The 17355-nt window shown below is 41.5% G+C and overlaps 1 protein-coding gene and 2 non-coding genes across 3 annotated transcripts; 2 read left to right on the top strand and 1 right to left on the bottom strand.

Annotated features, from left to right (window-relative positions):
• Window positions 1-10089: 10089 nt before the first annotated feature.
• Window positions 10090-10196, top strand: LOC125589430. Its single transcript, XR_007325619.1, has one exon. It is a non-coding gene; the product is annotated as a small nucleolar RNA R71 (small nucleolar RNA).
• A 4021-nt stretch (window positions 10197-14217) lies between these two features.
• Window positions 14218-15459, bottom strand: LOC125588402. Its single transcript, XM_048759732.1, has 3 exons — window positions 15361-15459; window positions 14653-15285; window positions 14218-14562 (listed from the first exon to the last, which is right to left on the bottom strand). Exons 1-3 carry the CDS (start codon window positions 15457-15459, stop codon window positions 14218-14220), a joined length of 1077 nt encoding a protein of 358 aa, XP_048615689.1.
• A 61-nt stretch (window positions 15460-15520) lies between these two features.
• On the top strand, window positions 15521-15627 carry LOC125589429. The gene has a single exon (XR_007325618.1). It is a non-coding gene; the product is annotated as a small nucleolar RNA R71 (small nucleolar RNA).
• Window positions 15628-17355: the final 1728 nt, after the last annotated feature.

The raw sequence follows: 17355 nt of genomic DNA, 5'->3' as shown, positions 1-17355 counted from the left end.
TTTTCAACATAGATGAGTGATGTAGTATGCAATGGTGCTCTTTGGTTTAGGGTTTGGTAACATAAGTTGTAGTATTGTTTATATTTTTAGGGTTAGATTTTGGAAGCTTAACTTATTTTTTTGAAAATTTTAAATTTGACTTATATGTGTTTAGTTTTGTGTCGATTAAACATTTTTAAGTTAATTTTAAGTTTAATGAAGTGATTTAGTATGTTATTTGAGTTTAGGGTTTATTTAGGAGTTAGAGAATATTTTATCGGTTAGAAGATTTTATGGAAGTCTTCTTGTGTTTTCTACTTTCCAAACTGTACTGAACCTTAAAGTTTACCAAATTACCTTAAACCTAACCAAAATTTTTACCAGACATATAAAGAGTATTTTTCACTATTTGTTGAAAAAAGCACGGAACCCTAGCATTTTCTTTTTGAGGTGATTTCAAAGGCGAATTTCTGTTTTTCTGCCTTTCTCAGTTTTTCCATTGTTCTCACCGCCGATAATCTCTTAACCACGTCGAATCTCGCTTATGCTTCATTTTTTCAGATCTGTAAATAACTCGTTTCGTTTTTTTGAAGATCTGTAACCACTGCTATCATTGGCGACCATAACTTCTCTGCCTCCTACTGTAAGTCATCCATTTGTGTGATTTATTTAAGTATTTCTCTTCAGATCTGTTGGCTTAACACAATCTTCAGATCTAGTGTCCTACTGGAAGATTTCATAGGAGAGACACTCCTAAAATCGACCGCTTACAGATTTAAAAATCGTGTTAAGCCTACGGATCTGACGATTTTAGTAATGTTCTACTGGAAGACTTCTTAGAAGACTTCCGGGAAGTCTTCCAGTAGCCTTCCGGGAAGTCTTCCAGTAGCCTTCTCGGAGAAGATTTACCGGAAGATAAACATGCGTGAAGTATTCCACTAAATCTTCTCCGAAATGGCTACTGGAAGACTTACAGGAAGTATTCCACTACATGAATTTAATTAGTATAGTACTCTTGTTTATTCCAGTACATGAATTTAGTATAGTACTCTTGTTCTGTTTGTTTTGTGTATGAGATGTTGGTTTTTGATTGTTTTGGCATACTGAAAAATTGATATACCATAACTACCGAAGAGGATATATAACCTAGAGGAATAACCCTTTCCACTCAAAAGCATTGTGTATCATACTGATGATTCGAAGTTGCTTTTTGCTGTAAGGCATGCTCTACAAGATGACGAATATGAGGAGCTGAAGGAGTCAAAGTTGGGAGTGTTCATCAAGTTCAAGGAGATGAGTTTTAGTTGTGCATCAAGGATGGTTCATTATATACTTTGTTTCCAGCTCAAAATCAAGAAAACGTTTGAGCTTTAGAGTATGGTTGGTCAAGAACCGGTGAGGTTTTCACTGATAGAGTTTGAATACCTCACTCGTCTGAACTGCGATTACATTGAGGACATGGAAAATCCAAGGTGGAATATTACAAAGGAGTTGGTTTCTTTATGGGAGCTGATGGGTGTTGATTTCGATGCTGGTCCAACTTATGAACATATAATAGCAGCATGTGAGAGATGCAAAGAGTGGTTTCGGGATGATTGCATGCGGTTGGGATACCTCGCCATCTTTATCGGATTCATCAAAGGAAGAAAGTACTCAACCTCTACACGGGCTAGTCTTGCAAGGCTAGTGATGAATTTATTAAAAATTAAGAATTATCCATGAGTGGTGTTCAAGGTGTTGATTGACTCTATGGGGGAAAAGATTTGACAAAGTCTTATACTGTTGATGGGTTTATATAAGTTATCTAGGTGTGGATCTACTATGCTATGCCAAAATTGGGTGCTAATTATGGTAACCTTTGATGGCTTACAAGGGTGCAAAGGACGCATATGTTTCAAAGAGACTATCAACAGACATGTATTAAGATTATTCTCAAATTTGCATAATATTGACTTTTAATTAAGTCTTCTTATTATTCTTTAGTAGAAATTTTCTATCTTTGTTAATTCATCAAATATCTAAGTTGATATCTTTTATTTACTGCAGACTCGGGTGGTCAACTATGTTAAGAAAGACTTTAGTGAAATGTTTCCAAAATGGGACTTTGATGCAGAGGATTTGGCCGTCGACAACATAGTCAAAGTTATGTTTAATGCAAAACTTAATTGGAAGTGGACCATGGATTGCTGGGAAGAAGCCGGTACAAACATGTGGGTCAATCCAAAGACGCAGGTTATGTATGTGAAAGAGGAAGATAGCGCTATGAAGGAAGATAGTGGAAGATCTCGGAAGAAAGCTCGTAAAAGAGCTCCTGCAAACATCAACAAACCGCATCCTTAGGCTATCATTGGCCCGCGAGCTGGATTCCGGATCAGATTTTATCTCGCAAAACACCTCGAGGACGAGCAATACCAATTGCTCCCACAATCGAACCAAAGTAAAAGTTCGACTCTCAGCGTGTAGCTAATCATCTTGCATTAAGGTAATTATATATGTATCTCCAGCATCTTTACACGAACACAAAAATTGACGGAAACCGAAATGCAAAAATAACAAAAAAAAACCAAAAACATAAACATTCAAACTTCAAGTAAATAAGTTAAAAAAAAAATTCATCCGGGCAATGTCATTACAAAAAGAAAACAACAAAAATAAGTATAAACAAAAGAGATTTTCTAAAGTAATGCCGTGTGTTTCCGCTTCATCATCAATCGATCCAGAAGCATCCATGAGAAGGAGAAGCAACCTGGTTGGTCGAGTCATCGGAAATCTGAGGTAGATCGAGATCATGAAGGGAGTGGTCAGATACTGCAGCCAAACCATACACAATATCAAATTCACTTTCCTTTTCTAAAGGTGTTTCAGCTAGTCATCAACCCCAAAACTCTATTAAAAGCTCGATGTTTGTTGTCACCTCCTGCAGACGTATTTCCGCCAGCACCTCGACCTTCTTCTTGTCAAACTTGTCTTTCACCCTGATCAGAACTCCTTCATACTCCTTCGCGAGGTTGCGACGCATCTGGCGACAAAGCCCTCCGAAATCAATCACGACCAGCATACGATATGTGGCATTTCTTCTCTATCTCAGCAAAATAATTGACAGTGTGGATATCTCGTGCTCGGAGACCTCCAATTTCTTCTTCATTTCATTAACCTCGGAGACCCTCTCTTGATCTTTTACCATCACCGCCTTCAGCTCGGACCAGAGATTCTGGATAGTCAGCAAGTTACATGCGACCTCCTCCTTGTCTGGAAGACCTGCGAAGTAATTCTCCATTTCCACAGCAAACTCGTTGCTCGCTTCCATATTCTTAAAACGAAATAATAATGAGGCCCAACAAAAAGAAAAAAACAAGAGAGAACTGGAATTCGAGTAAAGTAACAACACAAAGATAAAAAATTTACCTTGGCATTCGCTACAACCATTTTCATGTACGCATCCTGGTCCACCATTTCATCAAGTGCTGGGAGAACGCAGATCCTACGCCTCATCATCCTCTTTAGAAGGGTCAAAATCTCTGTACCTTGATCAGTGGTTTACTCTTGTCATAGAAAAAAATTCATGAAAAAAGAATCATTGGCCAGTGATGCGCCCGACTGTGGAATCGATCCATAAGCGTCCCCGACACGAGATTGTTTTGGAGTAGAGGTTCTAACTCACTTGCCAAAACCAAGCTCAAACTCGCCAAAATAATATTCTCCAGCAAGACCCTCTGGGCCCTTTGAGCTGAAGAATCAACGCCATCAGGATTAGCTTGCGAGCGATATCCCAAGAGTAGTTGGAAGCTCCCAAATTTTTTAGATCACCTTCAACACAAATGACTACAGCCACCGGCTCGGCCATAATCCCATGATTCCCTGCTACAGACCTGAAGGTCTGTCTCCTTCGCACTTGTCGATTCAACTCCTCCCGAGACGACGAATCTGAATAACCCTAGATCTCTTCTCGCGCTCTTTTTCCTATTATTTAAAACAGATAAGGATAAGAGTGCAATCAAAATGTCATAAAAAACTTATCTCGTAAAAAGAGAAAAAGGAAGAAGAGAGTGTTGGGGTCAAAATCGGTTATGACGAAATCAAATTCAGAAACTTCCCGTGAAATGTCTTCTTTGTAAAAGAAAGATAAAATTCAAAAGAATAGAGAAACGTGAAATACTAAAATCAAGTACGTAATAATTCCGAAAAGGATTAACACGATAAGTCTTCGAGAAAGGTTACTCAAGGCCTCGGACAACGGATCCCGGACAGCAAAACAATCATCGTCCAACTCGCCGAAGGGGTGAGTTGGACCGGATTCACCGACAAACTCGCCCGTTTGGCGAGTTGGATCAAGCATGCCGTCCAACTCGCAGAACGGGCAAGTTGGACCGACCACGCCGTCCAACTCGCCCGTTTGGCGAGTTGGATTGACCGAGCCGTCCAACTCGCCGAACGGGCGAGTTGGACCGAACATGCAGTCCAACTCCCCCGTTCGGCGAGTTGGATCAATCATCCTACCTTCGTCCTGTCCTCGTAGCTCCCCCCTTCGGAATTAGATCGAACCTTCTCTTGTTTCATCTCGATCGGAGTCACCGTTGGAACTTTACGATTTAAAAAGCGCAAGAACTCGTTCTCTCGAATAATATTCGGATTGATCGTATAAAATGCCAACGGTTAGACGAACACCTCGAATTGCCTACGCTATACGAGGAATTTGAATGTTCTTTGGAATCGACGTCTTTTCGAAAGCGCCCTTTTTATAAAATCGTAAAAACGCCTAAGTTGGAAAACAGCCCGAAAGGCCCAGAACGCGGCTAAGAGCCCACTTACGATTTTATACGAAATCAAGCCCAATCGTTATGACAGTTTATCTTTTGTTATGCAGGAGAAGATAAATGTCAAGTTCGGAGGATAAATGTGAAGTTTCTGAAGATAAATACAGAGATCGAAGAAAAATGAAATATTTCCGCGAGGTGATAAACTCGACCGAGGGCAGAAAGGGAAAGAGCAAACCCCCTCTAGAGGAGTATATAAGTTTTCTACTCAGAGCAAAACTTAGCACTTAGAGAAATTTAGGCAATTTTTCGTTTTTTGTTATCGAGCTGCGACTCAACTAGGTTTTCAGGTCTTAGGTGATATAACAAGGATCTCTCCGATAGCTCTTACGGCCGAGGCCTTACCTGTTGTAAACGCTTATACGCAAATTTGGAATAAGATCTTTTTTGCTCTCTTTTTGTTTTATTAATTTCATACTTAGTCTGTCTTTCGTGTTTTGATTGCTTGGCGTGTGGTTTAGCAGATATCCGAGACCTCTGGGAATAGGGTTTCCTAGCTTTCCTAAATCAACGGAAATTGACAGTGCGAGTTTCGGTTTCCACAGAGAGACTGACTCGCGATTCTACGGCCTCCTGGCCCAGAGTTTACAAGCGCCGCCAACTAAACAATAGGAGCTCGGGCGCAACCTGAAGGTAGAGCATAAGTGGCCCAGATCCTATCACTGGTGAAAGACAGGCAGCGAGGTGGACCCCGGCGAAGGACCCCAATCAGACGATGCAGCTCGCTTGTCATCGGCGAGCTTCCTAAAGTGCACACTACCACAATCGAATGGTATGTCGATGTAGCACTTTAGGATCGAATCCACAGAGACCAACGATTACACTTTATCTTTATGGGATCAATATTAAGCTAAAACAATATGGGGGTTTAAAAGGTTGAGAGATCGTAAGAACAAGTAGCAGATTGGTTTGGTGTTTTCAATTGATTAAAGAGCTAGCCTAGGGTGAAGGATGGGGTGTCAAACGATCATGAGCCAAGCATCTATTCAAGGTTTTTTTAAGCGCGAGTCTAGAACTCAAATTAAACAAGTAGATCGATCCACTTTCGTGGTATCTCTCCTTTCATCAATCAGTCTTAATACCTAAACTCTCGTTTGGATTAAAACATGAAGACAAACAATAAGCACAGATTTGATTATTTCACAATTTGGCCTAACATCTACTTTCGCTGGTTAGAGACAAGCTGCCCATTCATGTTGTTTCTAGCAACCTAAGCACTTTTGATGATTAGATTAAACCTAGGTTCAAACAATAAATAGCTAGTTTACTGCAGGAGGTAAGCATAAACATGAATGGAGACAATCAACAATGAACCTTATTTGTGTTTTAGCTCATTGATCTAAACACCCTAACACCCTAGACTAAGCAAGCAGATTACTCAGCAATGGACAGAGAAAACATAGAGATAACAGATGAAGAAAACATGTCTGAATCAATAATAAAAATCAAAGAGGGTTTAGAAATCTTCTCCAAAGGATGTAGAGATTCTTCTCCCTTAACAAGAGTACAAGTTTTCTCTCTCCAAAATCTCTCTAAAAAGTAATGTAGAATGTCTAGAATAATAAGAAAAGATATATATGCAGGTCTATGGCGGCCTGGGAGTAAAAAGGGGAAGCTCTAGGTAAAATCCCGAAATATTTGGAAACTTCCTTAAAAATCTCTGCCGCTGGAACAGGCACTCGGGGTGTTTCGCGCGATCAGGAACAATCATCAAGACTGTTCTGCGTGAAAATCACCATATTGCACTCTTTTCTGCCTCTTTTCCTCGAACTGGTCTATCTCCCATCCAATGCAACTACAAGCCTGTAATGACTCAAAAAGGACTAGGAAGACTCGATAAAGACTTGAAAACCAATTAGAAAACATATATACAAGATGCCAAAAATACCATATATCAATTCCTCCAGACATAGATCCTTATTTGTCCTCAAACAATGTCAAGTAATGTCAAGTATCAAGAACAGGGAGAAAGGTTTGAAAGTGTGGGAACTCTCCTATTCTCAGCAACCATACTTTAACCACAAATCTCTGAACCATACAAGTAGTAAAATTAGGACAACACACTCTTACCAAAACCCCACTGACTGCTGTTCAAGATCGGCTCCATACTCTACATCTCAAACCTGCAAAAGCTACACTTTCCAGACAAAGCTCCTTACATTCAATTAAGAGTAGCGTGAGCTTCTCATCACGGGCACTATTCAGGGTAGACGGTCTAGGTGTGGAACAAGCTATTTAATGGTGGAGTTAAGAGTGTTTGGGGGCTACCATTTCATTGTAGAGGATGCAGGATATCTCACAAAATGACAAGAGAGGATAGATCCATTGATGTCCGCAGCCTCTACTCGTTTTTGCTATATCTGGTGCGACTGTTCTGATGATGGAAAAGGCGACTGATTGTTCTGCTTTCCACTTTCCTCTGCATACTCTTCAACACTTGGTACCAACTTCTCGCTCGAATTTCCCAGTGGCTCCATGTTTCTTTTCTTTCTTCCCTTTCTCCATCACTTTATTTTTCGTTTTTTTTTTTTGAAGACTGATATGGTGATGTGACGAAGAAGGAGGTAATACATGATGGTTCTGAGTGCCACTAGTGGTTCTGATTTCGTAACCATTCTGGTTCTCCACCCCTGCTCTTGCACAGTTCATTGGTTATGGAGCGGTTGCTCCCTTAATCTGCTTGTTCTCCTTTGTAACTGAATTTCTGCAGCAGTAACGAGTAAGAGGCTGCATTGATCCTTTCCTCTCCGACTTTTTTGCACATATCTGCACATATGATACTGAAAAACAAATGCATGAAGGTGGAATAAAGGCTAAGGTGCAGGGTGGGAACTAGTTAAAGATGAGCTAGCCACTCAGGATCAACAAGATGGATAAAAAGAATAAGAAGTCCTGAGTGTATTCTCTTTTCCCTGATCTAATGCCCATAATAAGAAGAATTGCAGTCAAGATTAGGTTCAAGTTAAATGAAGCTATGTCTTTCTAGTGTAACCTCGACAAGCTGAAATCTTCTGGAGAACCAAATGAGATAATGTCAGGGTGTTCCAAGTCCACATGTGTGTCTTTCGCCACTGCTAAGGTCACTGAATAAGATAACTAAAGCACGAGGTGGTCAGTGATCAACACAGAATAAGGTCCTAATTCCCACAAAGTTTTGACTGACTCGATCATAAAAACTGACTCAAACTGAGTGGAGCAGGCGCTCCACGAAAATTCTGGGTGTTCTATCGTCAGATGGTCGCCTGGAACAACCGCTCTTTTCAGAGTGCAGGTTGTTCCATTGCTGCCACCTAGAATTTTTGAAGTATCTCGGATTTTTTTTTGCTTTTTGACCTGAGACTCAATAAACTAAAACAAAAAATAAGTAAACAAAAACAAAACCAACTTATATTTACACTTACCAGTGGGTTGCCTCCCACCAAGCGCTTAGTTTAAGTCACTAGCTTGACTTGGTGACAGGGATCAGTCGAGTTGATCATGAGGGCTTGTTCCAAAATAAGCTCCACAATCAGATATGTTAAAATTTATAACTCTGCTCAACAACCCCTTCACAGCACCTTCTCCTTTCTCTTTAAGCTCATGTGTGAGAATTACTCTGACTTTAGAGAAAGGTTTAGAGGTACCCTTACACTTTTCCTCATACTCAATGGATTTCTCATCACACTTCCGCGGTATCAAAGTCATTGTAGGATCACCCTTGACCCTTTTCTTTTGGACTTTTTCATCCATCTTTGCATTCCCACTGAGTTTCTTTGTATCAGTGTGAGAATCTCCATCCAGGACTTCTTTGATCCCCCTCTTATCTCCAAACTCCTTAGGAACAATTTTCGGCTGTTCTCCACTAACCACTGAGATGCAAGAGGCGTATCGTATTTGTGATCTGGTTGGGAAAGCCTTGTAGAAAACCTTCTTGTTGATGTTGGAGAAGGAGACTCTCTTATTAGACCTGTCGATGACTGCTCCTACTGTAGCCATAAATGACCTTCCAAAGATTCAAGGCATCTCATAATCCTTGCTCATCTCAACAAACTGAAATTTGGTATGGAGAATACAGTTTCCAACTTGGACAGGAAGGTTGCGAATTGTGCCATAAGGGACTGCCATGGAAGAGTTTGCAAAAGCCAGAGTCACCAGAGAAGGCTCAACATCAACAATGCCCAACTCGTCTACAATCGCTTTTGAGACAAGGTTCACACTAGACCCAGAATCACAAAGAGCTTCCATGAATTTCACTCCAGCAATGGAACAAGGAAAAACAAACTTTCCAGGGTCATCAACCTTAGGCAGTACCTTCATCGATGGTGTCAGTGCTTCAGTAAAGAGTGCCTTGATATCCTCCTGAGATTCTCGGCAACTCTTGAAGAACATATGCAATGGCCGAATCTCCCAAGCATGTTCAAATGAGATATTTTAAGGAAGCCTTCTCACCATCTTCCTAAACCCAGCTAGCTGCTCTGAACTAATAGGATCCATCAAATGTCTAGGTGGAATTGGATATGGAACCTTAGGAACATAGACTCGAACTGGTGGAGTCTCAGTAAGTTCGTCGGGAGCAGTCACTTTAGAGCTAGCAGAGTGCTCTGTTCTCTCTTCTGCGTCTGGAACAGTCTCATCAGACAGTTGCTCCGGTTCCTTTCCCTCATATTTCTCACATCTCAGCTCTGCTGCATTACAATGCTCAACCGTAGGAATCATCACTTTCTTTCCATGAAGGGTACCTTGCTGACTCTTGACACTCTCAGTTGTTTGAGCAAGTTGACCATCAATCCTCTTTATGTGGTTGCTCACTGTATCATACTTTGTATTCAGTTCAGTGAACATGTTGTCCATCCTAGTGTTGATGTATGTAGAAACCTGATTCAATGCCTTGCCATGAATCTGCATACCCTGCAACAGTTGTTGCATCATCATACCCAGACCCTTCAGCTCATCTGGTTGACTATTCCCGGTAGCTGGAACAGCTTGCCGATTGCTCTGCGGTTGTCGCTGGTTCTGGTTCTGAATCTGCCGGGCTGTAGCTTTCTCCATGCTGAAGATGTGCCCTTGGTTGTTTTTCAGTAGCTGATCAACTTTGGCAGTCAGCTCATCTATCTTCTGGGTGTCATAACTGTTCCCTTTCTTGGAGCAATCACTCACCTCGTTCTTATTGGCTGAGGTGGCAGCCATGTTCTCAATCAGCTCAAACGCTCCATCAGTGGTCTGAGTCACGAAGTCTCCATTGCTGGCAGAGTTCATAGCACTCTGAAATTTCCAGTCAACTCCATCATAGAAAATTCCCAAGAGGTAGTTATCATCAAATCCATGGTGAGGACATTCTCTGCGATAGTCATTGAAGCGCTCTCATGCATCGCAGAAAGGCTCATCAGTGAGCTGTCTGAAGGAGGTGATCTTGTTCCTCAATGCAGCTGTTCTCGCCTTAGAGTAGAAATGGCTGAGGAACGCTGATCGGACCTGTTCCCATGAAGTGAGAGAGATGGTAGGGAGAGAGTTCAACCACCGTGCAGCTTTTCCATCAAGAGAGAATGAGAATAACATGCACCTGATGTAGTCTGGTGGAACACCATTCGTGCGAGTGAAACTGCAGACTTTTTCGAAGCTCTCAATATGCTCCATTGAAATTTCTGTAAAGAGACCAGAAAACACATTTCTCTGTACTAGACCGATCAAAGTAGGCTTGATCTCGAAGTCCTGCCTGGTGCAGGGTGGAGGAACTATGGCAGAACGAGTAGTAGGGATGTTGCAAGGAAGGTTTATCTGCCCGATTGAAGTAGTTTGCGCCTGTTGTTCCTGCCGCGCGAGAGCAGCCTATTCAGCAGCATCCTGCTGAGCTTGGATGGTCTGCTGCATTTGAAGCAACTGTTGTTGCATCTGTTGCAACTAAGCAGTGAGTTTCTCTTGATTATCGTAGTCGCCCATTATGGCGTTGTTCGGCCCTGATTGTTGACGGTTTGTTCTTTCTAACCTTGCTAGCTCCTGGTCGCTAAATGTAACTAACTCTCCTTGTGCGTTTCTCCGAGTATGTCTACTGGTCATGCACCTGAAAAATTAGCTGCAACAAAAAGGATAGAGCAAGTTAGAGGTCTTAGACTAAATAAATAACCGAAAAATAAAGGTAAAAAGATGGTCCCCGGCAACGGCGTCAAATTGATATTACGTGTATACGCACACCAATTAACCTAATGTGCACACTACCACAATCGAATGGTATGTCGATGTAGCACTTTAGGATCGAATCCACAGAGACCAACGATTACACTTTATCTTTATGGGATCAATATTAAGCTAAAACAATATGGGGGTTTAAAAGGTTGAGAAATCGTAAGAACAAGTAACATATTGGTTTGGTGTTTTCAATTGATTAAAGAGCTAGCCTAGGGTGAAGGATGGGGTGTCAAACGATCATGAGCCAAACACCTATTCAAGGTTTTATTAAGCGCGAGTCTAGAACTCAAATTACACACGTAGATCGATCCACTTTCGTGGTATCTCTCCTTTCATCAATCAGTCTTAATACCTAAACTCTCGTTTGGATTAAAACATGAAGACAAACAATAAGCACATATTTGATTAGTTCACAATTTGCCCTAACATCTACTTTCGCTGGTTAGGGACAAGCTGCCCATTCATGTTATTTCTAGCAACCTAAACACTTTTGATGATTAGATTAAACCTAGGTTCAAACAATAAATAGCTAGTTTAATGCGGGCAGTAAGCATAAACATGAATGGAGACAATCAACAATGAACCTTATTTGTGTTTTAGCTCATTGATCTAACACCCTAACACCCTAGACTAAGCAAGCAGATTACTCAGCAATGGACAGAGAAAACATAGAGATAACAGATGAAGAAAACATGTCTGAATCAATAATAAAAATCAAAGAGGGTTTAGAAATCTTCTCCAAAGGATGTAGAGATTCTTCTCCCTTAACAAGAGTACAAGTTTTCTCTCTCCAAAATCTCTCTAAAAAGTAATGTAGAATGTCTAGAATAATAAGAAAAGATATATATGCAGGTCTATGGCGGCCTGGGAGTAAAAAGGGGAAGCTCTAGGTAAAATCCCGAAATATTTGGAAACTTACTTAAAAATCTCTGCCGCTGGAACAGGCACTCGGGGTGTTTCGCGCGATCAGGAACAATCATCAAGACTGTTCTGCGTGAAAATCACCATATTGCACTCTTTTCTGCCTCTTTTCCTCGAACTGGTCTATCTCCCATCCAATGCAACTACAAGCCTGTAATGACTCAAAAAGGACTAGGAAGACTCGATAAAGACTTGAAAACCAATTAGAAAACATATATACAAGATGCCAAAAATACCATATATCAATTCCTCCAGACATAGATCCTTATTTGTCCTCAAACAATGTCAAGTAATGTCAAGTATCAAGAACAGGGAGAAAGGTTTGAAAGTGTGGGAACTCTCCTATTCTCAGCAACCATACTTTAACCACAAATCTCTGAACCATACAAGTAGTAAAATTAGGACAACACACTCTTACCAAAACCCCACTGACTGCTGTTCAAGATCGGCTCCATACTCTACATCTCAAACCTGCAAAAGCTACACTTTCCAGACAAAGCTCCTTACATTCAATTAAGAGTAGCGTGAGCTTCTCATCACGGGCACTATTCAGGGTAGACGGTCTAGGTGTGGAACAAGCTATTTAATGGTGGAGTTAAGAGTGTTTGGGGGCTACCATTTCATTGTAGAGGATGCAGGATATCTCACAAAATGACAAGAGAGGATAGATCCATTGATGTCCGCAGCCTCTACTCGTTTTTGCTATATCTGGTGCGACTGTTCTGATGATGGAATAGGCGACTGATTGTTCTGCTTTCCACTTTCCTCTGCATACTCTTCAACACTTGGTACCAACTTCTCGCTCGAATTTCCCAGTGGCTCCATGTTTCTTTTCTTTCTTCCCTTTCTCCATCACTTTATTTTTCGTTTTTTTTTTTTGAAGACTGATATGGTGATGTGACGAAGAAGGAGGTAATACATGATGGTTCTGAGTGCCACTAGTGGTTCTGATTTCGTAACCATTCTGGTTCTCCACCCCTGCTCTTGCACAGTTCATTGGTTATGGAGCGGTTGCTCCCTTAATCTGCTTGTTCTCCTTTCTAACTGAATTTCTGCAGCAGTAACGAGTAAGAGGCTGCATTGATCCTTTCCTCTCCGACTTTTTTGCACATATCTGCACATATGATACTGAAAAACAAATGCATGAAGGTGGAATAAAGGCTAAGGTGCAGGGTGGGAACTAGTTAAAGATGAGCTAGCCACTCAGGATCAACAAGATGGATAAAAAGAATAAGAAGTCCTGAGTGTATTCTCTTTTCCCTGATCTAATGCCCATAATAAGAAGAATTGCAGTCAAGATTAGGTTCAAGTTAAATGAAGCTATGTCTTTCTAGTGTAACCTCGACAAGCTGAAATCTTTTGGAGAACCAAATGAGATAATGTCAGGGTGTTCCAAGTCCACATGTGTGTCTTTCGCCACTGCTAAGGTCACTGAATAAGATAACTAAAGCACGAGGTGGTCAGTGATCAACACAGAATAAGGTCCTAATTCCCACAAAGTTTTGACTGACTCGATCATAAAAACTGACTCAAACTGAGTGGAGCAGGCGCTCCACGAAAATTCTGGGTGTTCTATCGTCAGATGGTCGCCTGGAACAGCCGCTCTTTTCAGAGTGCAGGTTGTTCCATTGCTGCCACCTAGAATTTTTGAAGTATCTCGGATTTTTTTTTGCTTTTTGACCTGAGACTCAATAAACTAAAACAAAAAATAAGTAAACAAAAACAAAACCAACTTATATTTACACTTACCAGTGGGTTGCCTCCCACCAAGCACTTAGTTTAAGTCACTAGCTTGACTTGGTGACAGGGATCAGTCGAGTTGATCATGAGGGCTTGTTCCAAAATAAGCTCCACAATCAGATATGTTAAAATTTATAACTCTGCTCAACAACCCCTTCACAGCACCTTCTCCTTTCTCTTTCAGCTCATGTGTGAGAATTACTCTGACTTTAGAGAAAGGTTTAGAGGTACCCTTACACTTTTCCTCATACTCAATGGATTTCTCATCACACTTCCGCGGTATCAAAGTCATTGTAGGATCACCCTTGACCCTTTTCTTTTGGACTTTTTCATCCACCTTTGCATTCCCACTGAGTTTCTTTGTATCAGTGTGAGAATCTCCATCCAGGACTTCTTTGATCCCCCTCTTATCTCCAAACTCCTTAGGAACAATTTTCGGCTGTTCTCCACTAACCACTGAGATGCAAGAGGCGTATCGTATTTGTGATCTGGTTGGGAAAGCCTTGTAGAAAACCTTCTTGTTGATGTTGGAGAAGGAGACTCTCTTATTAGACCTGTCGATGACTGCTCCTACTGTAGCCATAAATGACCTTCCAAAGATTCAAGGCATCTCATAATCCTTGCTCATCTCAACAAACTGAAATTTGGTATGGAGAATACAGTTTCCAACTTGGACAGGAAGGTTGCGAATTGTGCCATAAGGGACTGCCATGGAAGAGTTTGCAAAAGCCAGAGTCACCAGAGAAGGCTCAACATCAACAATGCCCAACTCGTCTGCAATCGCTTTTGAGACAAGGTTCACACTAGACCCAGAATCACAAAGAGCTTCCATGAATTTCACTCCAGCAATGGAACAAGGAAAAACAAACTTTCCAGGGTCATCAACCTTAGGCAGTACCTTCATCGATGGTGTCAGTGCTTCAGTAAAGAGTGCCTTGATATCCTCCTGAGATTCTCGGCAACTCTTGAAGAACATATGCAATGGCCGAATCTCCCAAGCATGTTCAAATGAGATATTTTAAGGAAGCCTTCTCACCATCTTCCTAAACCCAGCTAGCTGCTCTGAACTAATAGGATCCATCAAATGTCTAGGTGGAATTGGATATGGAACCTTAGGAACATAGACTCGAACTGGTGGAGTCTCAGTAAGTTCGTCGGGAGCAGTCACTTTAGAGCTAGCAGAGTGCTCTGTTCTCTCTTCTGCGTCTGGAACAGTCTCAACAGACAGTTGCTCCGGTTCCTTTCCCTCATATTTCTCACATCTCAGCTCTGCTGCATTACAATGCTCAACCGTAGGAATCATCACTTTCTTTCCATGAAGGGTACCTTGCTGACTCTTGACACTCTCAGTTGTTTGAGCAAGTTGACCATCAATCCTCTTTATGTGGTTGCTCACTGTATCATACTTTGTATTCAGTTCAGTGAACATGTTGTCCATCCTAGTGTTGATGTATGTAGAAACCTGATTCAATGCCTTGCCATGAATCTGCATACCCTGCAACAGTTGTTGCATCATCATACCCAGACCCTTCAGCTCATCTGGTTGACTATTCCCGGTAGCTGGAACAGCTTGCCGATTGCTCTGCGGTTGTCGCTGGTTCTGGTTCTGAATCTGCCGGGCTGTAGCTTTCTCCATGCTGAAGATGTGCCCTTGGTTGTTTTTCAGTAGCTGATCAACTTTGGCAGTCAGCTCATCTATCTTCTGGGTGTCATAACTGTTCCCTTTCTTGGAGCAATCACTCACCTCGTTCTTATTGGCTGAGGTGGCAGCCATGTTCTCAATCAGCTCAAACGCTCCATCAGTGGTCTGAGTCACGAAGTCTCCATTGCTGGCAGAGTTCATAGCACTCTGAAATTTCCAGTCAACTCCATCATAGAAAATTCCCAAGAGGTAGTTATCATCAAATCCATGGTGAGGACATTCTCTGCGATAGTCATTGAAGCGCTCTCATGCATCGCAGAAAGGCTCATCAGTGAGCTGTCTGAAGGAGGTGATCTTGTTCCTCAATGCAGCTGTTCTCGCCTTAGAGTAGAAATGGCTGAGGAACGCTGATCGGACCTGTTCCCATGAAGTGAGAGAGATGGTAGGGAGAGAGTTCAACCACCGTGCAGCTTTTCCATCAAGAGAGAATGAGAATAACATGCACCTGATGTAGTCTGGTGGAACACCATTCGTGCGAGTGAAACTGCAGACTTTTTTCGAAGCTCTCAATATGCTCCATTGAAATTTCTGTAAAGAGACCAGAAAACACATTTCTCTGTACTAGACCGATCAAAGTAGGCTTGATCTCGAAGTCCTGCCTGGTGCAGGGTGGAGGAACTATGGCAGAACGAGTAGTAGGGATGTTGCAAGGAAGGTTTATCTGCCCGATTGAAGTAGTTTGCGCCTGTTGTTCCTGCCGCGCGAGAGCAGCCTATTCAGCAGCATCCTGCTGAGCTTGGATGGTCTGCTGCATTTGAAGCAACTGTTGTTGCATCTGTTGCAACTAAGCAGTGAGTTTCTCTTGATTATCGTAGTCGCCCATTATGGCGTTGTTCGGCCCTGATTGTTGACGGTTTGTTCTTTCTAACCTTGCTAGCTCCTGGTCGCTAAATGTAACTAACTCTCCTTGTGCGTTTCTCCGAGTATGTCTACTGGTCATGCACCTGAAAATTAGCTGCAACAAAAAGGATAGAGCAAGTTAGAGGTCTTAGACTAAATAAATAACCAAAAAATAAAGGTAAAAAGATGGTCCCCGGCAACGGCGTCAAATTGATATTACGTGTATACGCACACCAATTAACCTAATGTGCACACTACCACAATCGAATGGTATGTCGATGTAGCTCTTTAGGATCGAATCCACAGAGACCAACGATTACACTTTATCTTTATGGGATCAATATTAAGCTAAAACAATATGGGGGTTTAAAAGGTTGAGAAATCGTAAGAACAAGTAACATATTGGTTTGGTGTTTTCAATTGATTAAAGAGCTAGCCTAGGGTGAAGGATGGGGTGTCAAACGATCATGAGCCAAACACCTATTCAAGGTTTTATTAAGCGCGAGTCTAGAACTCAAATTACACACGTAGATCGATCCACTTTCGTGGTATCTCTCCTTTCATCAATCAGTCTTAATACCTAAACTCTCGTTTGGATTAAAACATGAAGACAAACAATAAGCACATATTTGATTAGTTCACAATTTGCCCTAACATCTACTTTCGCTGGTTAGGGACAAGCTGCCCATTCATGTTATTTCTAGCAACCTAAACACTTTTGATGATTAGATTAAACCTAGGTTCAAACAATAAATAGCTAGTTTAATGCGGGCAGTAAGCATAAACATGAATGGAGACAATCAACAATGAACCTTATTTGTGTTTTAGCTCATTGATCTAACACCCTAACACCCTAGACTAAGCAAGCAGATTACTCAGCAATGGACAGAGAAAACATAGAGATAACAGATGAAGAAAACATGCCTGAATCAATAATAAAAATCAAAGAGGGTTTAGAAATCTTCTCCAAAGGATGTAGAGATTCTTCTCCCTTAACAAGAGTACAAGTTTTCTCTCTCCAAAATCTCTCTAAAAAGTAACATAGAATGTCTAGAATAATAAGAAAAGATATATATGCAGGTCTATGGCGGCCTGAGAGTAAAAGGGGAAAGCCCTAGGTAAAATCCCGAAATATTTGGAAACTTCCTGAAAAATCTCTGCCGCTGGAACATGCACTCGGGGTGTTCCGCGCGATCG

The sequence above is a fragment of the Brassica napus genome, chromosome C6 (genome assembly GCF_020379485.1).
Source record: "Brassica napus cultivar Da-Ae chromosome C6, Da-Ae, whole genome shotgun sequence".
NCBI lineage: Eukaryota > Viridiplantae > Streptophyta > Magnoliopsida > Brassicales > Brassicaceae > Brassica > Brassica napus.
Note: the sequence above shows the minus strand (reverse complement) of the source record. Positions and strands in the feature narration are given on the sequence as shown.

What these genes read in the sequence shown, in the direction of transcription:
- LOC125588402 (XM_048759732.1), bottom strand. Translation starts at nt 15,459, where the DNA reads ATGAACTCTGCCAGCAATGGAGACTTCGTGACTCAGACCACTGATGGA. An exon ending in CCTCAGCCAATAAGAACGAG is followed by an intron (nt 15,286 to 15,360) that starts GTGAGTGATTGC and finishes AAAGTTGATCAG; the next exon opens with CTACTGAAAAACAACCAAGG. An exon ending in TAGCTGGGTTTAGGAAGATG is followed by an intron (nt 14,563 to 14,652) that starts GTGAGAAGGCTT and finishes CGAGAATCTCAG; the next exon opens with GAGGATATCAAGGCACTCTT.